The sequence below is a fragment of the Pan paniscus genome, chromosome 11 (assembly GCF_029289425.2).
Source record: "Pan paniscus chromosome 11, NHGRI_mPanPan1-v2.0_pri, whole genome shotgun sequence".
Classification (NCBI taxonomy): domain Eukaryota; kingdom Metazoa; phylum Chordata; class Mammalia; order Primates; family Hominidae; genus Pan; species Pan paniscus.
This window is the reverse complement of record NC_073260.2, coordinates 22972805-23000037: the sequence shown is the minus strand read 5'-3', so window position 1 is coordinate 23000037 and position 27233 is coordinate 22972805. Positions and strand designations below refer to the sequence as shown.

The 27233-nt window shown below is 45.4% G+C and overlaps 1 protein-coding gene across 1 annotated transcript in view; it reads left to right on the top strand.

Moving 5' to 3' along the window:
- Positions 1 to 27233, top strand: part of PAPPA (pappalysin 1) — a 250226-nt gene that overhangs the window by 192744 nt on the left and 30249 nt on the right. The window contains exons 15-19 of the mRNA XM_034928930.4: positions 2136 to 2319; positions 7813 to 8023; positions 8731 to 8902; positions 17691 to 17838; positions 22715 to 22824. Of these exons, the coding sequence (XP_034784821.1) occupies positions 2136 to 2319; positions 7813 to 8023; positions 8731 to 8902; positions 17691 to 17838; positions 22715 to 22824 (825 nt within the window). The remainder of the gene's footprint in view (positions 1 to 2135; positions 2320 to 7812; positions 8024 to 8730; positions 8903 to 17690; positions 17839 to 22714; positions 22825 to 27233) is intronic.

Genomic DNA, 27233 nt, shown 5'->3' with positions numbered 1-27233 from the left:
AGCAAGCAGTCTGGAATCTCTAAGAAAAAGGGTTCCTGTGCAGAGTAGTGTTCCACACAATACTTACCAATGTTTTTGTGTAGGTTGCAAATCTCCAAGACCATGGGGCTGAGTATTTTGGAATGAATATCTTACAGTGAGAACATAATTGAATGGGCTGCTTTAGGACGAGGTGAACCCTCTGTCAGTGAGGTGCTCATTCATTCACTAATTCATTGCAAAGCATCTGTTCACTGGAAATTGGATGCTATAGTAAGTACTAAAGAAAAAGAAGCCTTTAAGACAAATCGAGTCCTTCCTCTGAAGGAGCTTAGTGCCTAGTGGTGGAGGAAGAGTCAGACAACTCATTAATGATGACCCCACTGTGTGATAAATGCTGTCAAGGGAAGTGTAGGGTGTTGTGGAGGCACAGGGAGATTCAAGGGAGGTGCCTTGGAAAAGTGACATGGAAACAGCTAACTAGACAGATCAGCAAAGGGGTGTGTGTTGGGGAGAAGGAAGAAATATATGCAGTAGGCATAGGCATGGATAGTATGTGGGAAGCACATTGATGAGAAAAAAAAAACATGCCGCAGATTTTTTTGTTTGTTTGTTTTCTTTTTCTATACTCACCCAAGCAATGAGGCTGGAAGGGCCAGCTGAATCCACTGGTGCAGGGCCTGTCGATTTAGTCAGGAAGTGTGGGGTTGATCTTCAGGACAACAGGGAGCTGTTGCAGGAAATGACATGGTCAGATCCTGGTTGACAAAGTCTCTTCTAGATACTCCATGTGGGTGTAGCTTGGAGTCTAGCAGTAAGACTGGTAGCAGGGAGACCCCCTCCCTCAGACAGTCATCAAAGGAGTCATGGAAGATGGGACGTGTCCTGTGTGAGATTAGTGGTAGTGAATGATTTGGAGTGATGTGACTGAATGTTGCTTCAGCAAGACGGTGCTGTAATGTCCCAGGTGGGGCCTTGGGGAGTGGGACAGGTTGTCCTGGGATTTGAGGATTTCTGTCACTAAATGTAGCATTTTCCAGGGCTGGCCAGTGGACTTTGCCTTCAAACTGCAAGCACACAGGGCACATTCCTTATTGCTGGGAATGCCTATTTGTACAGAATTTCTGGACTTACTCTTCTCAGACACCTACTTCCGTGTGTCAGACTTGGCAAGCCTGAACTCCTGTAGAAACAATTAGACTGTTTTGGCAGTGAGGGACCTCACTCAAGCACACATCCCTTTGATGTGTGCTTAAGAGGGAAAATGTCCTTTGCTTTTAAAATCCCAGATCAACGTTTGGCATCTCCAGTCCCTAGGATTTAGCGGCTTCCTCCTTGAATGAAAGCCTCCAGGCTGCAATGATTGTCCATCCCTTGACTCCATAGCATGGTCTTGCCCTCCACCCAGCTCCACCATCTTGTAGTTTGGTTCAAATCTCCATTTACTCTTTCATTTTTCCTAGGCTTTGTCTTTGTACCTTTCTCTCTTGACTATTGAGCCGCCAAATCTCAGAGTAGGGAGTGGATCTTTGAGCAGTTCATGAGTTCAATCCATCCATTTTGCCAAAGGGAGAACTCAAGTAAGGAAAGGGACTTGCCTGTGGTCTCATAACATGGAGGAAAAACATGGAGGTCTCCTATAGCCATGGAGAGTGCCTACTGTGTGCCAAACACTACAACAGGTTCCTAGTAACTCCTCTAGAGCTAATAAAAGACATACAAATCAACACTTGATGTCCTACCATTGAACTGTATTTCACAGTCTGTTTTGTGAAAGAAGTCATCATGCCCTGTGAGGTCTCAAAACCTCAAGATTCTCATCAATAAAATGGAAATCATGATCTGGGAGGCACTATAGACAGCAGTTAAGAGCATAGCCTTTGGACTCAAGTCCAACTTATCCTTTTTCCAGCTGGTTAACTTAAGGCTGATCATGTAATGTCTCTGAGTCTCAGTCTCTGTGTCTTTAATTGAGATCTGAAATATCTAATTCATGCAGTTATTGGGATCATTAAAAGTGAGCTAACGTTAAACACTAAGCATTGGTCTCCTAGTGCCTGGGCGAGACTCTGAGCCGTCACCTTGGGAAGAAGGGTATTTCTCCACATCTAGAGCTCAGTCTGCCACTCCTCACTATGCACGCCTCTGCCTTTCAGACGGGACCCAGCGTCACAGTGACCTGTACAGAGGGCAAGTGGAATAAGCAGGTGGCCTGTGAGCCAGTCGACTGCAGCATCCCAGACCACCATCAAGTCTATGCTGCCTCCTTCTCCTGCCCTGAAGGCACCACCTTTGGCAGTCAATGTTCCTTCCAGTGCCGTCACCCTGCACAATTGAAAGGTATCAAGAACGCCTTCCCCAGCTCAGCCTTCCTTTGTCTATGGGAAACCTAGAAGCTGCGTCCAGGCCCTCTTTCTGGCTCTCAAACACCAAGGGTGGGATGGGTTTCATCTATGCTCCTGACTTCTTCCTACTAATTGTATTTATGTAAACTGCCCTGCTGTGCAGATAAGAAAGAAAAAAGAGTGTATGGATAATTATGACAGTGAAGCCCTTTCCAAGACCTTGGAAATCTTGCAAAAAAAGAAAAGAAAGAGAGGATAAAAGTGAAGAAGGGAGGGAAGAAGGAAGAGAGAAAAAGAAAAAAGAGTTACATTTGGGACTGATGAAACTAATTCACTCTGTATGATTAGGGCCAGTAAGCCTTATGAGGTAAGCGTTACTATTATTCCCATTTCACAGATGAGGAAACCAAGCCTCAGAGGGTTTAAAGAACTTGCCTAAGGCTGCACCATCAGTGGTGGGGACCATATTGAAACCCAGGTCTGTCGTTCTCCAATGCTGGCTGCCACTCATTAAGAGGGGCCAGCTGGGCAGAGAAGAGCAGATATGGACAGGAAGCATCTGGCATCTTCCTGAGCTAGGCACCAGGGCTATTGAGGGGAATAACACACTGGCATACCAGAGAAAAGGTCACATTTTAGAAAAAAGTGAGTAGCTGGCCTGGGTGTCCTAGAATGCTGGGACTAGATATGGAATGTGTTAATAACTCCAGACTAGGAAATCATACTTCTCTCAATCAATCAGAGGCTTTTGGGAAAGGGAGGTGTATAAATTAACATTGATTATTACAGCCCTCATTGTGGCTAATAATAATACTTAATCAAAATGATGCAGATCCTTCCACTGCCAACTGTTGTTGGGGAAGTGTGACCTGGCTGGGGAGACAAGGCCTTAGGAGGACCATCATTTTGACAGTTGGTGATCCCAACTTTGCTTTTCCTTTGACCATACAGGGAAATATCCCTCTATTTCCATATTGATCAACTAGGACCAACTGACACTTCATGCAACTTGGTTGTCAGCATCATCTAGTGTTCAGAGTCCTGTGCTGAGGCTTCTGCTTGGATCTACTGGCAGCAAGGACTGGGCAAAGGTCCTGCTGCCTTTCTCTTGAGCTTGATATTGCCACCTAATTTGCCCTCCCACCCTCATCTCAAGCCAGGGGGTAAAGAGGTGATCAATTTCAACTTTCCTTCTTTTACTTGCTTCCCTTTTCTCCTTTCTACCTTTTGTTTTTCCTTTGATCATAACATAGTTTAAGCAAAAAGAACAATAGTTTAAAAAAAAAACAAAACTTTTATTTTAAGTTCAGGAGTACATGTGCAGGTTTGTTATATAGGTAAATTTGTGTCATGGAGGTTTATTGTACAGATTATTTTATCACCCAGGTATGAAGCCTGCCTTAATACCCTTTAGCCATTTTTCCTGATCTCCTACCTCCTCCCATCCTCTTCCCTGTGATAGGCCCCAGTGTTAGTTGTTCTCCTCTATGTGTCCATGTGTTCTCATTATTTAGCTCTCGAGAAGACGCAGTATTTGTTTTATTGTTCCTGCATTAGTTTGCTAAGGTTGATGGCCTCCAATTCCAACCATGTTCCTGCAAAGGATATGATCTCATTCTTTTTTATGGCCACATAGTATTTCATGGTGTATATGTACCATATTTTCTTTATTCAGTCTATCATTGATAGGCATTTAGGTTGATTCCATGTCTTTGCTATTGGAAATAGTAAAAGCACTAATTTTAAACAGTCAATAAATAATAATGATAATAATGACCAGCTTGAAATCCTTTCTGCCCTCAGTTTTTGCCCCACCTGGCCCTCTCCTCTATTTGTACCTCTTGTCCTTCTTAATCTGTCTTATTCCTCTGTACTTCCGTTAAAGTCTACCCCTTACCAAGTCTACCCCCCTGCTCCTTGCAATCCCCCCGTACCAGCCCTTGGCTAATGCAGCCAGTTGATTGAGTGATTGTCCTTATTCCAGTCCAGCTAGTAGTGCATTTTTGTTTCCTCCAAACAATATAGTGGCCAATATTCTTTCACATTCTAACATGCTAGAGATGGACAAGAACTCAGAGACAGCTTTGGTTTAGGGACAAACAAGTTAGGTGATTTGTTCAAGGTCACAGATAAATTCATACTTTATGCATTCAACAAATGGATACCGAGGACCTACTATGTGCTCAGCAGTAGGCTAGGCTCTGGGAGTAAAGAATATACAAGATACAGCGCTTGCCTTAGGATCTAGAAAGCGCCAACACCATGAGGCAAGTGCTTAGAATACCAGATTGAAAGTCTAGTATTTCTCTCCTTGAGTTCTGTTCTATGTTAATTTTAATCTTTACAGCACTGCCAAAGAGACTTGATCTCCTGGGTAATCTTTTAAATGAAGTAATAAAAATAAGTACCTCTCCTTTGACACTGCTACAAGTTGACAATTATTTTAATGCTCATTAGAGATTGGAATTTCCTTAGCCACATTTGTAGACAGGCTGGGCAGGATGTATTTTTCTGCATTAAAAGATGAACAAGTGAACTTACAGGGTCCCAAAACTTGATGGACCCAAAACTTGATGGAACCTAATCTCTAATATCAACACCTCTATGAAGAGATGTTACCCTCTACCAGGAACTTCAGGCTCAGACATGCCTTCACTTTGTGTTTTGAGTCATGTTCCCCCAGGAAATATGGTGGGGGAGTGAGGACAGGAGACATGGAACCGACGAAAGTCAACAGGCTCTCTTCTAAAGCCAGTTGCCACTGTGGGCAACTAGAGCTCAGTCCCTCTGGGAAACTCTGGGAGACGGTGGAGAACATGCCTCCGAGTTATTGCAACTCTGGAAACTGGCACATGAATCCAACAACTCCACCATTAGTTTAGTGGTGCTTCCAGGGGCATTAACTCCTTGGTACTTTAAACTCGCCCTGCATATGGACAGAGTAAGCATCAATGACCAGTATAATAAGCATCCATGAGCAGTATAATAGCCCTCAGGCAGAGAGTTGGCAGTGCAGTAAGCATCTTTCACAGTATACAGGCCAGTGCCAAGAAGACAAAGGAAGGGCACATCATGTATCATACCCTACTTTCTTCAAAGCCACATTGTAGATGCAGGGTAGTGGCTACAGCTGGTGCACAGAAATACTGCCCAGTTGAAAACTCTCTTGGAGTTTGTTGCAGGGGTGGGGGGACATATCCACGGTCCTGAATTACCAGTGCCTGCTTTAGCTGTGGTGCACTGCTAACTTCTATTCACCCTCTTCCAGAAAGCACATTTCTGGTTTGCATTTTCTCTCTTGATTAACATTTTGGAAACTTTATGTTCTCTTGTCACAGAAAACCACGACTTTCACTTCATAATTTACAATATACATAGCTAATACAATGTACTTTTTAAGAGTCCCAACACCTTTTCCACAGATATGTTATCTCTCTTAGGCAATTTGGAGAGGGTGTGCTTCCTGTACTTTTTATACAGCTCCCCTTCCCACTAACCTTGTGCGTTAGCTGGGCACCCCAAAGCAATGACTGCCCCGATTACAAGGGCAATGCAAAAAGAAGTTTGTAGACACTGACTGGTATTCTGGACACTTCTATGCTTCTATGGAAACCATATGAATCACCTTTCCGCACACTTTACTCTTTTTACTTGATGTTAAAATATGTATAGTTGTCAGTCTCACAGTTCATTAATGTGGAATCCCCTATGGGGTTTACAGACACCAATCTGCCTTGTGCTAACCAGATGAATCATACTGACAAAGAAGAAAAATGAAAAAAATGAGAAGGAATAAGATAAGTGGAGGAGCGTACATAAAATTGCAAAGTACTTTCTCCCCTGTCTTCCTTTTCCTGCGTTTTCTTATAGTACTTGGCACCTTCTGGCACACTAAATAATATACTTTTTAGGATAACTTATTGTACTCCTCCCTGTCCCACTAGATTATAAGCATCAAGAGAGCAGAGCTATTTCTATCTTGTTTTGTTTTATTTTGTTCACTGCTTTGCCTTCAACATATAAAAGTATCTGGTGCAGAATAAGCACTAAATAGATATTTGTTGAATGAATGAAGACTTCTGTGAAGATTCTTTCAGAGCTACTAATGAAGATGAAAAGAAGAAGGAAAGTGGGAGGAAGCAGGGAAGTGAAGAAAGGAAAGGAGGGAAGAAGGAAAGAAGTTAAGAAGCAAACGAAGACATTGACAACACTTTTATAGGCACTTTTCATAAATGTTCTTTTATTTCATCTTCTCAGCACCCTGAAAGGCAGAAGCAATTGTTTGCTTTCCACAGATAGAAAAATTGAGATTTGATGGCTCCAGAATGAATAATAAGGGCCCTGCTGATCATACGTAGTAGCCAACTTCCCATTAAAAACGACCATCTCTGTAGTTAGACAGAATTTGTTTTGAACCTCAGTTTTGTCTTTTGCCAACTATGATAACTTGGTCAAGTCACCTCTTTCTGAGTCTTCATTTCCAAATAAAGACTGTCATACTAAATGCACTGTTTATAGTGAGAATAAATGAGATTGCATATCAGAAGCACTCGGTACATAGTAACTGCCCAGTAGATGTCAGTTTTCTCCCTACCACTCCACCTCTCCAACCTGCAAGTCCCCGAGCCCCCAACATGTTTCCAGCCCTGGTTGTCAACACCATTCAGTAATAACCAGGAAAAGGAGAGTTTGGTGGAGAAACACAAGTTTCAGGTCCTCCTCTAGTTGTCTTGGGAAGGTTTTAGGCGGGCTGTGCCTCGATAATATATGAGCTGGCAGTGAAAAGCCTAACTCCCGTGTTTTACTTTTATTTGCAACGTTCCCCATCAGACCAGCTTCCCAATGGCAGTCAGCACTCTGTCAGAGCTGGCATGGGCTACGGGGGAAGTGCTGCTCTTTCAGCTGCTTTGGCAAAGCTTCACTGAGCACCAGGACCTGAACAGAAAATCAAATCTCCTAACACAATGCTGTCACTTCCAGGCATTGGTGGTGGGAGCTGGGGGAGGTGGTAGGCAGGACAGATACAGGGGTGCTGGGCCCAGGGGGAGAGTGGCAGCTTGAGGTCATACACTCACTGATATCAGAGTTTGCTGTAGTTTCTGGTGGGAGTTTTTGCTGCCAAGTATTAGAAGGCAAGTGCCTCCATCTCTGTGCTCAGATGCCCATTTGTAAAGTAAGAAAAATGGATTCAAGGATTGTGAATGTGTCTTTTCTATGCAGCAGAAGAGGCTCAGGATCAGAAGTCAGAAGCCTTGGATTTTAATTCACTGTAGACATGGGGGTAATTCACTCCCCCCATTTAGATCTCCTCTTCTTTGTGGCAGCTCTCTTGATCTCCCTAGGCTCCTCAGTTGGAAGTAGAAGGGGTTGGAATTCCACATAAGTGATCTCCTGGTTCTTCAAGTCAGCTAAAATCCAAGTAGCTATACATTAGCTTGGCTATCAGAGACTCCTCCCTCCTCTAACCCTGCTTGCCTATGTCTTCCAGGCAACAACAGCCTCCTGACCTGCATGGAGGATGGGCTGTGGTCCTTCCCAGAGGCCCTGTGTGAGCTCATGTGCCTCGCTCCACCCCCTGTGCCCAATGCAGACCTCCAGACCGCCCGGTGCCGAGAGAATAAGCACAAGGTGGGCTCCTTCTGCAAATACAAATGCAAGCCTGGATACCATGTGCCTGGATCCTCTCGGAAGTCAAAGAAGTAAGTGGGGTTGGAAATGCAAACTTATGGTCTCTGGGAGGACAAGAGTTAGGTTCAAATGCCTGACTGGACGGAAGCACTCATTTCTTCACTGGAGGTAATGACTGCCATTCATCCCATTCTGTTCTGTGAGAAGCTAGAAGGATTTGTTAATAATATTAGCTTTGGGTCAAACAGAACAAACTTTAAGTTTCAGCTTGGCTGCCTAATGGCAATGTGATCTCAGACAAATGACTTTACTTCTCTGCACTTCCTTTTTTTTTTTTAAGCCATAAGAGGGGTATGATAATAACAGTTACCACATAAGGTTGTTATGAAGAACAAATGAAGATGTGCATGTAAAGTGCTCACAAAATGCTTTGCACGTAGTAGTTGTTCAGTAAATTGTGGGTAATCATAACATCATGGTTCCAACACACATCAGAACACTCTGCAAAAAAGGGGAGAGAACCTGGGGCTGAAGGGCATGAGTTTTGTCTCAATCTACATGTAGCTGGAAGCATGACATTTCTGCCTGCTCTTGCTAAAAGAGTTCTGTGGATGAATTATCCTTAATTCCTACACGGGTCCCACCACCACCCAATAGGTCAGGTGGGGAATCAAAACTAGGAAATAGGAAATGGGGGCCCAGCTGGTGGTGTTCATGCAGGGCATGGATCTAGCCATTTGGTCCTTGAGATGTCTCCTGTTTGATCCTTTCCTTGAAGACGGGCCTTCAAGACTCAGTGTACCCAGGATGGCAGCTGGCAGGAGGGAGCTTGTGTTCCTGTGACCTGTGACCCACCTCCACCAAAATTCCACGGGCTCTACCAGTGCACTAATGGCTTCCAGTTCAACAGTGAGTGTAGGATCAAGTGTGAAGACAGTGATGCCTCCCAGGTAAGCCTCCTGGAACTTGAGATTGATACCATGGTCCCTTTCCTTTCTGCTTACCAAAAACTAGCCTGTACTTCAGGAACCACTTTCTGCACTTTTGTAATCTCTGATCCTCATTTTCCTACCTGCAATACTGTTTTTGACTTGCTCAGAGATTCTTAGCTTTGAATTTTTTTTAAGCATTGGAACTTTTATGAGGGAAATCATACATGGAATCCCAATGTATGAAGTTGATAAAAGTTAAGTTCCTCAAACAGGAAATGACCAGGGCTCTTTTCCCAGTTTGCTACCTCCATTACCACCCATGTTGGTCCTTGAAGTATTTAAAATCACAAGACTGCAACTATATTTAGACATCAATTGGCTCCTGAAGCATAAGGAAAAAGGGGACCATATTTAGATGAGAAGTACAGTTTTGAGAACACCATGGAAGAAAGGAAGAGCAGAAGGAGCAAGGTTTGAATTTTATCTCAATCCACATGTAACTGAGAACAAGTCCAACACTCCTGCCTGCCTCTGCTGAAGGAATTTTCTTCAAATCCTACACATGCCCAAAAGGATGGTACGGGAATCAAGAATAGGAAAAAGGAAAAAAAGGCTGAAAAAACCTTAAGTCCACAAGGAGCTCCATCTCCATCAAAGCAACCATGCAGAGTTGATAACCCAAGTCCTGTGTTTCACAGGTGTGCAAGGATCATCAGCCAGGTGGGGATAGATTTCAGTGCAGGCGTCGTCTTCAATCAGTCTTTATTGGTCTTTATTGTTAGCCTCCAGATACCAGGCACTGCCAAATCACCATTCTGAATCCCTCTCACTCCCTCCATATCCAAGCAATTACTGAGTCATACCCATTCTCCCACAACAGCACCTCCTGAAGTGGCATTTTGTCCCCAGTGCCACTACCCTCACTCGGGCCAACATCAACTCTTTGATGAGCCACCATGCAGCTTCGTGATCATTTTCCTGTTTTAATTCCTGTGCCTCTTTCCGGTACATTCTTCACATTTCAGCCAGAGAGATTTGAGCAATTATGTCAATCTCTCTGAACCAGGAGCCCCCGTCCCTTAGGATAAAGTCCCAACTCCTTAGGGTGACATTTAAGACCCTTCCCCCATGCCAATAAGATGGATTTTCCCCCCACACCTCTGCATTCTCTACCTTAAAAAGAGTTATCCTTGTACCTTTTTCAGCTGTCTGACACCTCATCTTCCTTCGCAATTTAGCCCAGGCACCCTTTCCTGCAGGAGCCCTTCCTCAATATCCCTTCCACTGCCAGGCTCCGTGCCCCTCCTCAGGTTCCCCCTTCACAACATTGGCCACACTGCGTTGTCACTGCCTGCTTTCATTCCACATCCCCACACTAGGCTGTGAAACAGTCCTTCACTGCATCTGCACCCTTCCCTGTGCCTTCAGCACTTAGGACAGTGCCAGGCACCTAGTAGGTACTCAGGAAATGTCACAGGAATTAAGGGCAGGAGGAAGGACTGCAATGAACATCAAAGGCAGGTTCCTCCTTTTACAGATGAGAAAACCAAGACTCAAAGAGGTTACTCAACCCCCCATGGTGACACAGCTGGCATTGGCTGAGTCACAGTCAGAATCCAGGTTCCCCTGTCTCCAGCTGTAAATGGGCTGAGTCCAGTAGGCACCACCTGAGAATCCTGTTCTCATACACTCTCGGCGTCTGTTTGCATTCATGGGAGTCATTCCCATCCTTGACTGCCAGGGAGGCAGAAGCCAGTACCGGAACAAACAAAGGCTAGAGATTACCATGGCCTCTTGCAGGCTGATCAGCTTCCCCCTCACTCCCTTACATAAAACTGTTGCTAACAGTTACCCAAACTGCTGAGCCAAATAATATTCTGGCTGCGGTCATGTTATCAAACTGAAACTCAGCCTGCCTGGGGCCTTCCAAGTAACTTTCATGGCCAGTTTGTATTTAAAGGAGAGGAAAATGTAAATGTATCAGACGACTCAAGCAGCTCTGTTTGGCAACTAACGGAGAGGCTAGTCGCAAAGGAGCAGGGTATTGCTTGTCTGCTCAAAGAATGAGGGTGTGCGTGCCAAATGGACTCCTAATACAATTGACGTTTCTACTTTGTACTGAAAATGAATTTCCTCTACCCTCAGATCAGGGCCTGAGAGCCAAATCTAGTATTCACCTCAGATTCCCTCTTGCTGCCTATAAACATAGCAGAAATGCATGGCCCAGAGCATCTTGAATCAGCTTGTATGGAGCAGGGATTCTTTGCTTTCCAAACAAGTTTCAGATCCTGGCGGGAAAGGATAGGGGCTGTTGTAGGGGAGAGTCACACACTCTCTTCCACTGCCACTAAAAGCAAATAAAAACCTGACTTTATTCATTCCTTGGGAGCCAGTATGACACTGGATCTGTAGTTTGAGTTCAAATCCCAGCTTTATTACCTAGTCACTAGAGGCCAAGTTACTTAACTCGTTAAGCTTCACTTTTCTTGTGTATAAAATGAGGAGAAAGAATACTACATACCTAATAGTTTGTTTGTGAAGGTTAAATGAGGTAATGAAAATAGAGCATGTCTATGGGTACCCACTGGCCTTGTGCAGTGCACAACCTGTGCAATCATATGTGGTAGCCCTGGGGAATACACAAATGAACTAGCCTGCTTTAAGGTCACTCCAGTGGCGAGAATCCCTTATGCTCTATTTGAGCTCCTGGAGGGTCTAGAAACACAACAGATTGCAACCTAGCCCTCTGCTGGCTAGCTCTAAAAACTGAGAAGTTTTCTGTTTTCTGCATATGGCTAGCCAGTTTTCCCAGCACAATTTATTAAATAGGGAATCTTTTCCCCATTTCTTGTTTTTGTCAGATTTGTCAAAGATCAGATGGTTGTACATGTGTGGTGTTATATCTGAGGCCTCTGTTCTGTTCCATTGGTCTATGTATCTGTTTTGGTACCAGTACCATGCTGTTTTGGTTTCTGTAGCCTTGTAGTGTAGTTTTAAGTCAGGTAGTGGAATGCCTCCAGCTGTGTTCTTTTTGCTTAGGATTGTCTTGGCTATATGGGCTCTTTTTGGCTTAAAACCTAGATGACAGTTTGATAGGTGCAGCAAACCACCATGGCACCTTTATACCCATGTAACAAACCTGCACGTTCTGCACATGTATCCCAGAACTTAAAGTAAACAAAGCAAAAAAAAAAAAAAAAAAAAACCTGAGAAGGAGGCACCCATCCTGCATGAGGCCAGGATGTGGAGTAGAGAGACCAGCATGAGCTTTAGTCAAACCTGGTCCCTTGCTCAAATAAACCTGTAGAATAAATAGTCCTCTAGTTCCTGTAGACCAGCACTTTCCAGTAGAACTTTCTGCCATGATAAAAATATTCATATCTGTGCCAGGCAAATGATGACCACTAGCTGCATGTAGCTATGGAGCACTTGAAACATGGTTGCAGCAAATGAGCAACAAAATGTTAACTTTTATTTAATTTAAAGTAATTCAAAGTTGAAGGCAAATAGCCATACTTATACAGTGGCTACCATATCAGATAGTCCAGCTCTAGCACTTACGGTATTCTCGTCTCTTTAAACCATGACAGAGAACCTTAATAATAACAGCTTTCTTTGTCTTTGTTTTTGAGTGTCAAATGTGTGCCAAGCTGCTGCTTCAGACTTGCTCTCTTTTGACAGCTCACAACATACAGTTGGAAAAGAAACAAAACCCCCTTTTACAGATGCAGAAAGAAGGCCCGGGGAGGGTAAGTTCTTGCCCATGGTGACAAGAGAGCAGGTGATGTTCTTTCTGATCTCTAGCTCTGCTCTTTCCACTGCTCCCAAACATCTTCAGGCCAGACCAGTAGTGAAGGGCAGAGATTTTATCCCCAGGGGGTGAGAAGCTACTCATCTCACGATTTAATCCAGCTCAGATGGCCCTGAGCTAGTTGATGAGATAACATAGGCCTGTGGGGGCTTTATAGGTGAGTCAGGGAGTGGCCAGTCTTGGGATGGGGACGGGGTCTTTGGAAGATGCATCAGCAGGGGAGGACAAAAGCTAGAGGTGCTTTGTGGGCAAAGTGATGCACCTAATGATGGATTTCAGCAACTCAGCAGGAGCAAGAGAGAAAGGGAGCGGTGGAATCTACAACACACCCAGCTCATTGCACAGATCACAGAAGGTGGCTGTGAAAGCCTTTCTGCCACAAGGGGTGTAGAACTGCACTCTCCATTTGTGAGCCCTGCCATGGACAAGGTACAGCTCACATATGTGCAGTGCCTCAGCTAGGTTTTCATTTCCGGGTTGTTAAATGTTTGGCCAAGCACCCAGGATGTCCTAGAGGAATTCAGAAGAGTCACAGACCCATGTGATGTTAGAGCTAGGCAGGACCTCAGAGACCCCCACTGTAGCTTGCTTGTTTTACTGATGGGAGCCCTAAACCCCAGAAAGGGAAAGAGACTTATCCTGAGTCATACAAGCAGAGCCAGTTCTTAAACTACGTCACTTTGCAATTCACACTTTCCACTCATCCTCCCTTGTGGGGCAACATGTCACCCCTGTACCAACCTTGGAAGACACAAAATGCATGTGAGGGCATTGACTGGGAACAGAGACAAATGATTCACAGCAGTTGAAATAATGAGCACTTACTAAATGCCAGCCACTGAGATGAGCACGTTAGATTGATTGCTTCATTTAAGCCCCATGGCATCTGGCATTATTGCCCCATTTTACAGATGGGGAAGCTGGTGTAAACTGGTTTGCCCTGTTTTATACAACCAGACATGGTGGAACTGACACTCTTGTTTTTAAGTCAGCATGCCTCCAAAGCTTAGCCATCTAGCTCCTGCACTCACTGCCTGGTTTTGTCTTGCTCGGATGCCACTACATTTCTTTCTGCTATTATTTTGTTTATTTTCATGTCTTCTAAGGAGAAGAAGTCTACTGCTTCTCCCTCTTCCTTCCTCTTCTCTTCTTTTCCTTCATCCCACTGGGGTACAACAGCTTACAGTCAAGAGACATGGTTCTGACATTGGCAACCTTTGTGACTTGGGCACATTGCCTCCCCTTTCTGGCTGCTGTCAGTTCCAAAATGTACTGTTGGTTGGGTTGATTCTAAACTTCTCTTAGAGACAGTACAGCAAAGTGAGTAAGAACCTCATCTGACGATTACAGAGCTCAGTATGTGTTAGGCTTTAAATGCTTTATATAATTGGACTCACATGATCCTCATGATCACTCTCTCAGGTAGTAGACTCCATGCCCATTTAGCAGTCAGGGAACTTGAGGCATAGAGAAGTTAAAGAGCATCCCCAAATCTACCCAGCTGGGAAGTTGCCAAGCTTGCATTTGAATTCAGGCAGTTTGACTTACACCCAGGCTCTTAACCATGACACTAGCATCATTTGAAAACTCACTTTTTCACTTTCTAACAGAGTCAGTTTCCAAGTCTGCAAAAATAATATAATTTCTACTCTACTGTATTGTTCAAGTGATTTTTAAAGCACTGGGCAGGTTATAGGTGTTTGATAATATTATTATATGCCTTCAGCTCTCTGTGGATCTGTGTAGCTAAAGCAGCAGGGGAGTTAGAGCTCAATATGCGCTTGTAAAAACAGATGCACAGGCACAGAGAGGCAAACTGTTTTGCTCAGAGATTTTCAGCCCTCTTATAAGAGATTTCACCTTAGCATGAAGAATTGTACTTCTGGAGTCAAACATACCCAGTCAGTTCCCTGACAACACCTAGAAAAACTACCCTCTGGTCTTCCCAGGTTGGAGCTTCAATGATGCCAGATCTTCTCTGTCAAACCGGACTCAGTCAGCAATAATTGACTATGAATTTCTGCACCAGGTGGTAGGCAATTTCTGAATGCACTAGCATCTAGTCTTAAAGAAGGATTTAAAAATCCAAAGAGGCTCCAGAAAGTCTGCGTGCAGAGGGCACAGCAAGGGCAAAGATGTGGAGGTGGGAAAGCAAGAAAAGTTTGCAGGAGAAACAAAGTGATTCACTTGTCTAGAAGGAAGGATACGTACATAGCAAGAGATGGAGCTGGAAATGTCATCTGGATTCCATTGTAGAAGCCCTGAGTGTCAACCTACCAGTATGCCTTGTTCTGAAGGCTAAGGTGTCTTAGCAAAAGGATGCTATATATTTTTCAAAGCAAATTTTGCAACACAAAGTGCCAGATGAACTGGGCAGGAGATAAACCAATGATAACAAAACCAGTGCTTTATGCTCCCACCTTTCATTCATGGTGGGGCCTCCCCAGTGTGAAACTCCATGAGCAGACTCCGGCTATTTCTAATACATTCTCTGTTACAAACCAAGCTCTCCAGCCAGCCCTGGCCCAAGTAGTGCTGAGGTCTGCAGCCCTTCAGGGGCTGGAAGCCAAATGCATCACAGGCCCAGGCCAAGGCTCCAGGAAATTGGGGTCAATTTCCTACTCCCCAGAGGGCCCAGGAGAATCATGGGGCCTAGAGCCTGGGGCTCTGAGAAGGAGAGTCTGGGCTCTTTGAAGCCACATGAAGCTGCGTAAGTTTGCCATGAGCCCCTACAGAACCTCTGGGAGTGAACTCTGCAAGCCGCCTTGCAGCTGCATGCTCTCAGGATGGGCCACCCTTCTCCCAAGGCCAGAGAGGTTTCCATTGCAATTGCACCCTCCTTTTGCAGGCACAGGAGAGGCCTGGAAGGGGGCCCCTTTCTCTTCTGAATCTTGTCTCTCTGCAGCTGTTTTCTCACATAGGGGACCCTCAGCCTACATCAGTTCTTTTAAGGAGTTTATTCATTTTCTCATACATTCATTCATAATTTATTCCCTCATTCATTCTTTTCTTCATTTACTCACTTGTGCATTTATTTCCTCATCTGTGTGTTCATTTATTTTCTTATTTCTTAAAGAAATACATTCTATCACTCTCCACCAATTCACCACATCTTTTCGTAAACAAACAATTTTTGAATGAGCAAAAATATCTATTAAGTGATGAATGAATGCACTGAGTGGCCTGGACCTGTTAGGCATTATGGAAAACCCTGAGGATACAAGGTTGAATAGGGCACCAGCCTGGGCCTTGAGGAGCTCATTGTCTGGTTGCAAAACAGATGATAAACAAATAAGTAATGTCCTGTCAGAGACATTCAGGTAGTGCCCCATGCAGAATTGAGATGGCAGGAGAGCAGGATGGGTTGTGCCAGATAAGGTATTTGCAAGGTAGACAAGGGTGGGCAGGAAACAATAGCAGACGGAAGGAGCAGTGAGCATGAAAGCACAACATACGATGCCTTCACAAATGCAGGCAATTTAAACTGAAGTTCAAGGTTGGTGGTGGTGCTCTGGAGAGCAAGAAACTGGAGAATTAGGCAGAATTAAGGCTGGGAGGGCTCTGGAGCCAGCACAGGAGTTTGCATGGAAGCTGAAGGTCACAGGAAGCCATTGCATAAATTTTTGCATTGGTGGAGCACAGCCAGCTCCTCTGGCCTCATGTCAAGTTTCTCATCTTATTATAAGCCTGAAAGGGGTAGAGAATATATAGCTTGTTCTTAGATCCTTCACAATATGGGCCCCCTGCACAGAAACCACCTGTGATTCTCCATTTCTGTTCGGTAAAGTCTAAACTACTTAAGTTGGCATTTAAGGCTCCACGCTTTGTCTGTGTTACCAGCTCATCTTCCCCTGCTTCATGCCTTGAGTCATAGAATTAGAACCACAACAGGCTCTCCAGCACACACTATATTTTTCATCATTTGCACACACCCTTCCATCTTCCAGGAATATCTTCTGTTCCTTTTCTGCCTGCAATTCCATGCATCCTTGAAAACCCTTTTCCATATATCATCTTCTCTAAGAGGCCTTCCCTGATTGTCCCCTCATAACCAGTTACTCTTCCTTGTGTACTCACAGCACTGGTGTGATATTTGCCCTGCCTCACTGAACACAGTCACACTGACATGGCTGGTGGATCACATGACTGCCATTCCCACTAGATCGCAGAGGCAGGCACTGGCTCTCTTCACTTCTGCACCCCACAGAGCTGGGCACAGATTGGACACTAACGAATCTTACTTGAATTAGCTTTCTGAAATTCGGAGGTTGGAAGGGGACGTCAAGAAGGGATTATGTCTTCAAGCTGCATTTGCCTAATGCTTTGCAGAAGATTGAGAAACTATAATTCCCTATTTTAAAGGATTGGGAGGAAAGCACAGATATATAAGTATCCCCATATCACCCTCTTCATGCCATTATTGTTGGAATGGAATGAAATGGAATAGAATGGAATGGAATGAAAGAAAGAGAAGATACGAAAAGGAAATGTCTTGGAAGAAAAAGCTTCTCAGCTAGACCCAGATTATTATTTATGACAGAGCCCTGACATAGGATACTTTCTCACTATTTAAGAGGAAGTAAACTTTAATGCTCCTCATTAACCCATGCTGCTACTCTCTGTGTCATTCAAGGAGCTGATGGGCTCCTACCCTCTCAATTTAAAAAAAACTCCCACACACAAATCAAAACTATAATTGGCTCTGATTGAAATTTCTGAAAGACTACTAAGCTCGGACTTGGGAGTTTGGCATTCTGGAAAGCCTTGAACAAGTTTCTTCCTGGTCTGAGTCCTCAGTTTCCCCATATGTAAAATGGAGACACTAACAATACCTCTCTTTCAGGGTGGTTGAGTTTCAACCATTGTTAAGAAATTGTTTTGGAACACTTCAGAGCTCTGGAGAGATGAAAAATTCTTTTCTGTTGTATTCCGAATAGCTTATTCAATTGGGGCTGGTGTCTCTCTTGGTCCTAACTCTGTTTCTCTGTTGTTCAGGGACTTGGGAGCAACGTCATTCATTGCCGGAAAGATGGCACCTGGAACGGCTCCTTCCATGTCTGCCAGGAGATGCAAGGCCAGTGCTCGGTTCCAAACCAGCTCAACAGCAACCTCAAACTGCAGTGCCCTGATGGCTATGCCATAGGTATGATGGGCCCGAGAGGGGAGCAGTAGGAGGGGCAATTCCTTCCAGCAATGCAGGGCTAATGCCTGGGTGGGTCATTGAACACCCTGGCCACATGAGTTCCTGCGTAGGCACCACAGAAAGAGAGATGAATTAGTGTAGACCATGTCCTCCCAGAAAGGAGTCAGGGACAGGGATATGGTGACACAATGGTGGGTGAGTGTGCACAGTTACACCAGAATACAGAAAAGCTGTCAGGTGCCTGGTAGGGACACAGAAGACTCCCACAGGAAGGGATGCTTACATGGGGATTTGAAAAAGCTTGTCGGGGAAGAAATGCTATTGCAGGCAGAAGAAACTCTGTGGCTGAGGAGCAGGAGTTATGAAAGCACACATCACATTTAGGGAAGCAATAGCAGTCTGGTGCAGCTGCTTTTATTATTAATCTTAAAATTTGCATCATACTAAACATTCATGAGTACCTGATATAGTTCAGGCCCTTCATCAAGCACTTGAAAGGCATTATATCTTGTCCTCGCAATAACCTTTAATAGATGAGGGAATCAAAACTTGAGGGGATAATGGAACATGCTCCCAAATCCTGAGACCTATCCTATTCCAAAGTCTGACTTCTTTCCATGGCATCTCAGCTGCATCCAAGATGAGCATAAACTGCATTTTCAAAATACTCTTTGTATGGTGACAGGCCAGCTCGAGAAATACACGCAGTAAGAAGAGACAAGCTGGGATTGTATGCCAGGGATTTGCCTTGTTGAAACCAGGTGTCTGGACACATGCATTTATCACCAGCACCACAGCTTTCCGGGGTACTCAGAGTGCATGGAGTGTGACCTCATTTAAGGGCAGTGATGCTGACCTTTTGGGCTGATTCCCTAATTGACCATGATGAAAAGCCTAGGGAACTGAACGTCCTTTCTCCTGGCCAATATGATTTATAGAGCAATCACCAGGGGTGTCTGGTGTAGAAGGTTATCTGAATGTGCATAGAGCCAACATGATCTTCATCCAGCAAACAGAGAGTTATCACTGCATGTCCAGAAGCAAGGCCTGTGTGGTTGGAGAGGGAAGGTTCATGGGGACTGTCCATCCTTTTTTGAAGATGAAAACACATGCCCTCAGATAGCAGAAGTTCTTCACCGTAACTTACAGTGGGAATCAGCACTCTTGTGTTTAGCCCAGGACACTGGCTCCTGCATGGGTCAGAAAACACCAAAACACATGATTGCTCTCGCTGATGGTTTGGAAGGTACTTTAAGATCTTATACAGCCACCAATTCATGAGATGCTGACCAGGAGTGTTGCAGAGAGATGGGATCTTATAGGACCTGCTAATATAGGCATTCTAGAAGGTTGGGCAACAAGTATTGCCATGGTGAGCAGCATGGGCTGCACCATCCCAAGGCCAACACTTTCTCCTTTCCATCATTCCTGATAGGTGTACGTGGTCCTGAACAAGTATGTCTGTGATGGGGTCCCAACCTCCAGCTCAATCAGAATATGCAAGTGAATATTCATTCATACTCTTAACTGGCATTGAGTGGCTCTGTGAGAAAAAGCCTAATTAAGTGACCTTTAGGGAAAACCTACAGAAACAAATTTGCTGCATATCTATACCCACTGACACATTCAAATACATTCACACATGCATACATAAACACATGCCACATGCTGAAATGCTTCATAACCAAACAGCCCCAAACACACACATCATATAGTAAGCTCATGCCTAACACCTACACATCAGCCAAATACCACACAAATGCATCACTCACACAAACACATACACACACAGGTAGCACATAAACCTATACACAGCACTCACATGCAATACATACAAATCTCATACTTCAACAAACACAAACAACATTTTATGTCCCAAAACATATCAAACACACAGAAAGACGCACAAAAGGCAAACAAACCTCACAGACGCATTCATATATTTTATTCACGTCTCAACTGTACGCAAATGAGTACGATACCTGGCTGTCTTCTCTCCGTCAGAACAGTGGAGAAAGAGGGGAAGGGGTGGGAGGGTGGTATTTCTTTACCCACTGAGTGTTTTCATGGTCAAAGCAGAAAGGGAAAGAAATCTATATGATATTGCAACATGAATTAACTCCCCTTTCCTGTACCCCAAGTCACCACGGCTGGCACCCAGATGTCCATTTTATGAATGTGATAATCCAGGGCAGATGATGAGTACATAGGGACACTGGAGGAGATCAGAGAGAAAAAGCCACATAGGGAGACAGGAAGACTGAGGGTGAGAGTGAGAAGCAAGGCAGGAGAGCAGTTTTTGTTCATCCACTCCTCAGCCCCAGCTGTATCCTCGCTTTCCTCCAAATGCGCCTGACTTCCACCTCCCAGGCTGAGCCCTTCCCTGAGGAGAATCCACTTTGCCAAGGAGAGGGATTTGATCACTGGCCTTATAAGCAGGGGTGAGATATGTGTCGGGCTTGGGGGCTGGAGGGCACATTCTGGAGTCACCCAGACCAGCTCCCCCTGCCTGCCTCCCCCAGGCCACCTGGGGAGGCTTCTGTGGCAGTTATAAGCCCTCAGAAAGTTGCTGCTGCTGCCACCAGGGCTGCCACCCTCCCCGCGCCTCCCGGGAAGGAGACGCGGAGGCCTGGTGAGATCACCACTCTGTAAGGATGCCAATAATGGCTCATATATCACAACACAGCAGCCTGGTCCTAAAGCCCCAGAGCTGGTGTAGGGGAGGAGAGCCTGGGGGAGGGAGACGCGGAGAAAGAGAAATTAAGACATGACCACTGCATAGGACAGCAAGTGTCTCCTGTTTTGACCACCGTTTTGTTTTTTTTCGTTTTTTTTTTTCCTCTCTTGGGATAAGATAGCCTTTGTCTATTTCTCAGAGGCTGCATTTTTTTTTTCAAAAGGATTTTATTATCACAGCCTTGTCTCATCTTTGCTCCCTAAAAACTCCTTTAGAACTGGTCTCATGATAAAGCACACTCCATAAGCAGTTTCTCTGACTGCTTAGGGATTTTTGCTCCTTATTCTCATCACTCATCGTTTTTGTCTGTTTGTGTTATCCCCATTTCTTGTCTCTCCTCTGGCCTCTCACCATCTCTCCTGTTTCGATGGCTGCCTCCTTCTCTCCTCTCTCTGTGTGGCTGCACTGTTATCGATTGTGGGGCCTGGAATTAGAGATGTGGCTCTCTCCTCACCAGCTTTGTGCCCTGAGCTTTGTGCCTTTTGGCTCTCCAACCTGTGAAACGGGTGTCATGTACATATGTATATTTGGAAGGGGGGACTTTAAAATAGCTAATAGAATAGGATATTTAAAGAAAAGAGTTGACTTGCTCCTAGTGTTTGGAGGGTGGTTTCGATACTAAGAGAAATGGCCTCTTTCAGGCCTAGTCAGATTCTGACAGGTTGTTTCTTTGCCCACATGAATAAATGCCTCTTTGGGGTACTGAGTACTTTCCATGGACTAGGCTTGATTTTTCAGATGACCTCAGGATGTGTGAGGTCAGGGTAGAGAATGAATGAGCTGAATTACAGTCAACTTGCCAACCCACAGCCTGGAAGTCAACTGTCTTCACCCAAAAGTTCCTGGACAAAGGGCTTCTATGTAGTAGCCCTATCTCTATTAGTCATTTACCCCTTCTTTGACTCATTACCTGATTTTTTTTATTCCTTTATCCATTTAATCCATAACTCAGTCATTCACTTATCCATTTATGTACTTACTTCTTCCTTCATAAGATACCTAAATGCATATTCATCAGTCAGTCATCATGCCATTCATTTATCCATTAATCCACTCATTTCCTGATCCATTGATGTACTTATTCACTCACTGTCTCTTGCACTCATTTTACAAATACTTATTGGGTGCCTATAATCTGCCATGCATAGTGCCAAGCTCTGGACATAGAATGGGGAGCATGGGTAGTGCTGGCCCTATAGAGTTACAGTCCAGCAGGGAAGAGAGCTATTGATATCACACTCACCAAGCAAACAGGAAATGGTCATGTGACAATTCTGTCATGGGCACCTAGGAGGGGCTTGGCCTGTCAGGAAACCATGAAGGTCTTCTCTGAGCAAGTGGCTTGGGATTGAGGTCTGTAAGATCATTAGAAATGCACTTGTTGGAGTGGGAAGGGTCTTTAAGGCACAGGGAAAGGCAGGGATGAAACCCTGGGGAAAGAGAAGCTGGTATTGCATTTATGTGCTCATCATTCACTCGGCCAGTGCTCACTGAGCTCTACCTGGGTGTCACACACTGGGTTAAACTCCGAGATGAATCAAGCACATCTGATGATGGAGTACTCTCACTCAGTTGTGGAATTCAGGGCAAACTTCTTAGAAGAATTGAACTGGCCCTTGAATAATGGATAGAATTTGGTTATGGGAAGGCAGATTGGGGGACATTTCAGGAGATGGGATGAACAAGAGAAGAAGCACAGAGGATGAGAATTGTGGGACTCAGATGGAAAACCAAGTGTAGTTCAGTCCGGTTGAACCAACCAAAGAGTGAAGGTGGTTAGTGAGAGAGGAGATTGACCAGACCGCAGGAGGCACTGAGTGCCCAGCAAAGGGGGCTGTATTTTGTTCTGGATGTGGGGAGCCTTGGAAAGGTGTTTGAGCAGAGGAGGAGCTTGATCAAACTAGGGTCAGAGCCAATGAGTGTGGCAGCAGGAACCAGTCAGATGGGAGGCATGTGAATGGAGTCAGGGAGAACAGAGGTGGCCCTGCCTGGCTTGCCTTCTCCTTCCCACTGCCTTCAGGTTGGGTAGCTGAGTCCACTGGGGACCAGGGAGTGGGAGGGCCCACTCTGCAGGAGGGCAGTTTGCAGATGTCGAGGGTCTCGGGCCTGAGCTGCTGCCTCATGCTGTACTTCCCTCAGGGTCAGAGTGTGCCACCTCGTGCCTGGACCACAACAGCGAGTCCATCATCCTGCCAATGAACGTGACCGTGCGTGACATCCCCCACTGGCTGAACCCCACACGGGTGGAGGTGAGTGACCAGGGACATCTACCCACCTGCAGCTAAGGGGGAGGGAAATGATATTGTTGAGCACTTGCTATGTCCCGGTTCTGAGTTCATTCTTTCACACACATTACCTCATTTAATCATCACACCTGCCCTGTGGGTGTGTGTTGCAGGGAGGTGGGGTAGAGTCGGGAGGAGACTTATTCACAATCATTTCTCTAGTCCTTAATTATTTAATACTTTCTCTCTGTCAGGTCCTATGTGAAGGGCCTTTTATTTACTGTCCACTAAATGCTGATGTCAGCCTAGGAATAAACTGAGGCATCAATAACAGAGGTAGGGAGCATAGAGCCAGGTTTCAGACCTGAGTCTGTCTGGCTGGAAAGTCCATACTCATAAGGATGGTGTTGTGTGGCTTCTCTGGTGCCCTCCCATGTAGCCTTCCACTTTACATAGCCTAGGTTTCTGGTATCCTTCTCTAAGCTTTACCTGTTTTGGGGAAAGCAATTAATAGGTGTCTAGCAAACTAGTAACATCGGTTGTTTGTGGAGAACCTGCCACGTTCATGTGTCCGGTGCTTAGCACGAAGACTCCATTTCAGCCTCAGCACAGTTGTATGAGAGAGGGGTCATTGTCTGCATTTTCCAGTTGTGGACACTGAAATCTCGGAAGTGAGGTGATGGGCCCTGAACCAAGGCTTGAACCCAAACCTGAGTCTGAGCCCTGTGTGCTTCCCACAGTGCCAGGCTGGTGTGCCCCCAGCCAGATGACTACAGAGGCCCCCTCCTCAGGGCAGTGTCAGTTTGACTTCAAGGTTGGCTGTTCCCACTCGCCTTTGTGTCACCCAATCAACTGGGGCCCCCAGAGCTGATGTGGGCCCTGCTTTTCTCCCCCAGGACATCGCAGGTCCCAGGCCTTATGTGTCACTCTGGGCACTGGCTCTTCACCCTGGAGAAACCGAAAGAAGGAGGCCGGGGTTGCGGGGTGGGTGAGGTTCAGCTCTGTGTCTCTCCAACCAGCCTACTGCCTGGGGTGCTGAGAGGCCATGGAGCCCAGGGAGCTACTATCTGCCTGCCTGCTGCAGATCACACTCTGGATAGCTGGGCAGAACCTGATACTGGGTGTACTGTTTCTCAAATGCGCCGAGGGCACGATTGCCAGGGCTTACTCAGCACTCCGGGTGTATAGACCTGGCCAGACCTCCTCCACTCCTCTGTGTGCCCCGGCATGCCCCTCCACTCCTTTCTGCTTCCTCTTTCCCTTTTGCTGTCTCTTTTTCTGTCTCCATCTTACTCTCTCTCATTTTTTTCCTATCTCTGTTTTTCCACTCTGTTTCTCTCTCCTCCCTCTTCTGATATACCTTTCCTCTTGTTCTGTCTTCCTCTCTCCCACACTCTCCTTTCCATCATCCACTGTTTCTCTCTCTCTCTCTCTGCCTCTGACTCTCTGCATATCTACAAGACAGCCCTATTTCCCAAACCTCAAGCTCTTTCGTCTGTTTCCTCCACCATTCCTGAACCAGAATTCCTGCACAGATTCCCCTGAATGCCCCAGTGCACCCTGATATGCTCATATACCCAGGCATGCAGGGAGCCCACATGTCAGAATCTCAAGGCAGCTAGAGATAATCAAGGACAGGTTCCTCGTTGTACAGATAGGGAAACTGAGGCCTATAGAGGAAGGTGGCTGGTCCACACAGGCAGCACAACTGGAACGACAAGCTGGACTTGTGATTGGCAGCTCTTCCAATACTAGCAGCTCTCTTTCCTTTTCCCACCCGAACTCCCACACACCCGAAAGCAGGTGAGTTTGACTCACACACAAAACAGATACAGGAGACCTCCCTCTCACCCCAGTATCAGAGATCTTCTTGGCCTGGACCAGCCTCCCACTTAAGACCTTTTTCCTACCCCCTGGGCAAATTCCCACCCTTCCCTCTGTGGGCCCTGGGCACTAAAGAGTTCAGTTATGATTCACTGTGAAATAAATCCAGGGATTTGAAAGCCTGCAAGCTGCCCCCCCTCCCCACCATTGCCCACCCGCTGCCTGCCTGCCCCATCCCCCACCCAGTTCCCTGGTCTGACTGCCTTTATTGATGCTGGCCTACCGAGAGAACCATAATGAGGTTCAGACCTCCACTGGTCTCTGGAGGCCTCATTATCCAGGAGGAAAAAAATGTGGTAGAAAAAGGGAGGAGGGCGAAGGGCAGAGATTGATGATTTCCAGGAATAAGGCAGAAAAGCTGGCCTCTGCTGCACCCTTGCCCCTTGTGCGGTGAGAGCTACAGAAATAGAGCTGCTGGTGCCGGCATTTCCAGGCCAGAGGAGGCCCTGGATAGCTCCTCTGCTTTCTGAGGGTCTGCCTGCGAGCACCAGTGTAATTTAGATAGCTGGGGGTGAGGCTCTGCTCCAGCTGCTGCCACTTTTATCCCTGGGGTAAGAGAGTGAGAGGCAAGAACTGGCATTTATTGGGCACTTGCTGTGATCAGGCACTGGGTCAGGCACTTCCTATCCTTTATTTCCACCTCCACCCCCTACCACACACGTACGACCACACACATATGTCCCTATCAGGTGGGTATTAGTCTCTTCCTGCTTCCAGTGGAAGTAATGGAATCTCAGAGGTGGAAGCCACTTGCCTAAGAGAAGTTGAAGAGAGACCCAGGCCAGTCTGATAGTATACTTCAGCTATCCCTGCAGCCTCTATGAAATGTAGAGTAATAAAGGCAATACATTTAGTGATGGCTTACCAGGGATGTGCTGGCAAATAGTTAACAACTGGCTCTCCACAAACATTAGACTCTGGTTTGTAGCGTTTCCCAATTTCTGCGATATAAATATTCCTACCGTGGCAGATTTCAAGGTTTCCAGGTTGCTGTCACTGAGCACAAAGTTGGGAAGATCCAGGCACTGTTGGCTCTTGCGAGCCTATGCAAGCCAGCTGTGGTCCACCACTGACACTTAGCCAAGACAGACTCTATTTTAAGTCGTTTGCATATATTGACATGAATGAAGAGAAAGATGGCTGCTTAGATGAGTGGAATGTCAACATTGAGATCACAGGTCATGATGAGGACACCAGGACAGTGAGCTTTGTGAAGGCAGGACCATGGTCATATTAGTTACCATAGTACCTCCCTTGGTGCCTAGCACACAGCAGGTACTTGCTAAATATTTATGATTGCTGAGTCAGATGACCCAGGTTCTAGTGTAAGCTCTGGTGCCTTCCTGCTGTATGTCCTGGAGCAAATCCTGTCACTTCTCTAGGCCACAGTTTACCCAGTTGTGAAGTGAGAGCTAGGCTTCACTCAGGAGTCACAAACTGAAATGCCACCTGAACCAGGCAGGTGGAGAAATGAGTGAAGCAGGCCAAACATACTCTTTTGTATATTAAATACTGAGGCAGCCGGGCGCGGTGGCTCACGCCTGTAATCCCAGCACATTGTGAGGCCAAGGCAGGTGAATCACCTGAGGTCAGGAGTTTGAGACCAGCCTGGCCAACATGGTGAAACCCCATCTCTACTAAAAATACAAAAATTAGCCGAGCATGGTGGCGCACACCTGTAATCCCAGCTACTCGGGAAGCTGAGACAGGAGAATCGCTTGAACCCAGGAGGCGGAGGTTGCAGTGAGCTGAGATTGTGCCACTGCATTCCAGCCTAGGCAACAGAGTGAGACTCCGTCTCGAATAATAATAATGATAATTAAAAATAAACACTGAGGCATATTAGTAGTAGTAGTATTTACTGTAAATATTTTGGAAAGAAAGACTTGCAGAAAAATATAACACCCATACACATACTACCCAACTTAATAAATAAAAACTTTACAGATACTGTTGAAGTTCTTTTCTATTTTTCTTTTTTTCAATTTTTTCTTTTTATTTTTTTTAGTGGAGATGAGGTCTCACTGTGTTGCCCAGGCTGGTTTTGAACTCCTGTCCTCAAGTGATCCTTCTGCCTCAGCCTCCTTCTTTTTTATTGAGCTATAACTTACTTCTTTAAGTGTAAGGCATTATAAATTGTTTTGTGTACACTCATGAAACCACTATTCATATTAGGATGTGGACCTGTCCAAATCTTCAGGGAGTCCTCCCTCCCCAGGCCAGGCAATTTCTCCAGCACCAAGGTAACCACTGTTTTGTTCTCTATCGCTATGGATTGGTTTTGCTTATTTGTAAATTTATTTGTAGACTTGGTCCCTATCACTACGAATTGGTTTTGCTTATTTGTAAACTTCATATAATTAGAAATCATGAGGCATTTTCATAAGTGTGTTTTCAACTTCTATAAAGAGAAACACAATGTACCTTCTTTTTTGTGTCCTAAACCTTCTTTTTCTCAGTCCCCTTCCCTGTACATGCACTTTTCAAAGTGATTAGAGGTACAGAGAACTCTTCCTCTAATCTAATAAACAAAATGATACAAACTCAAT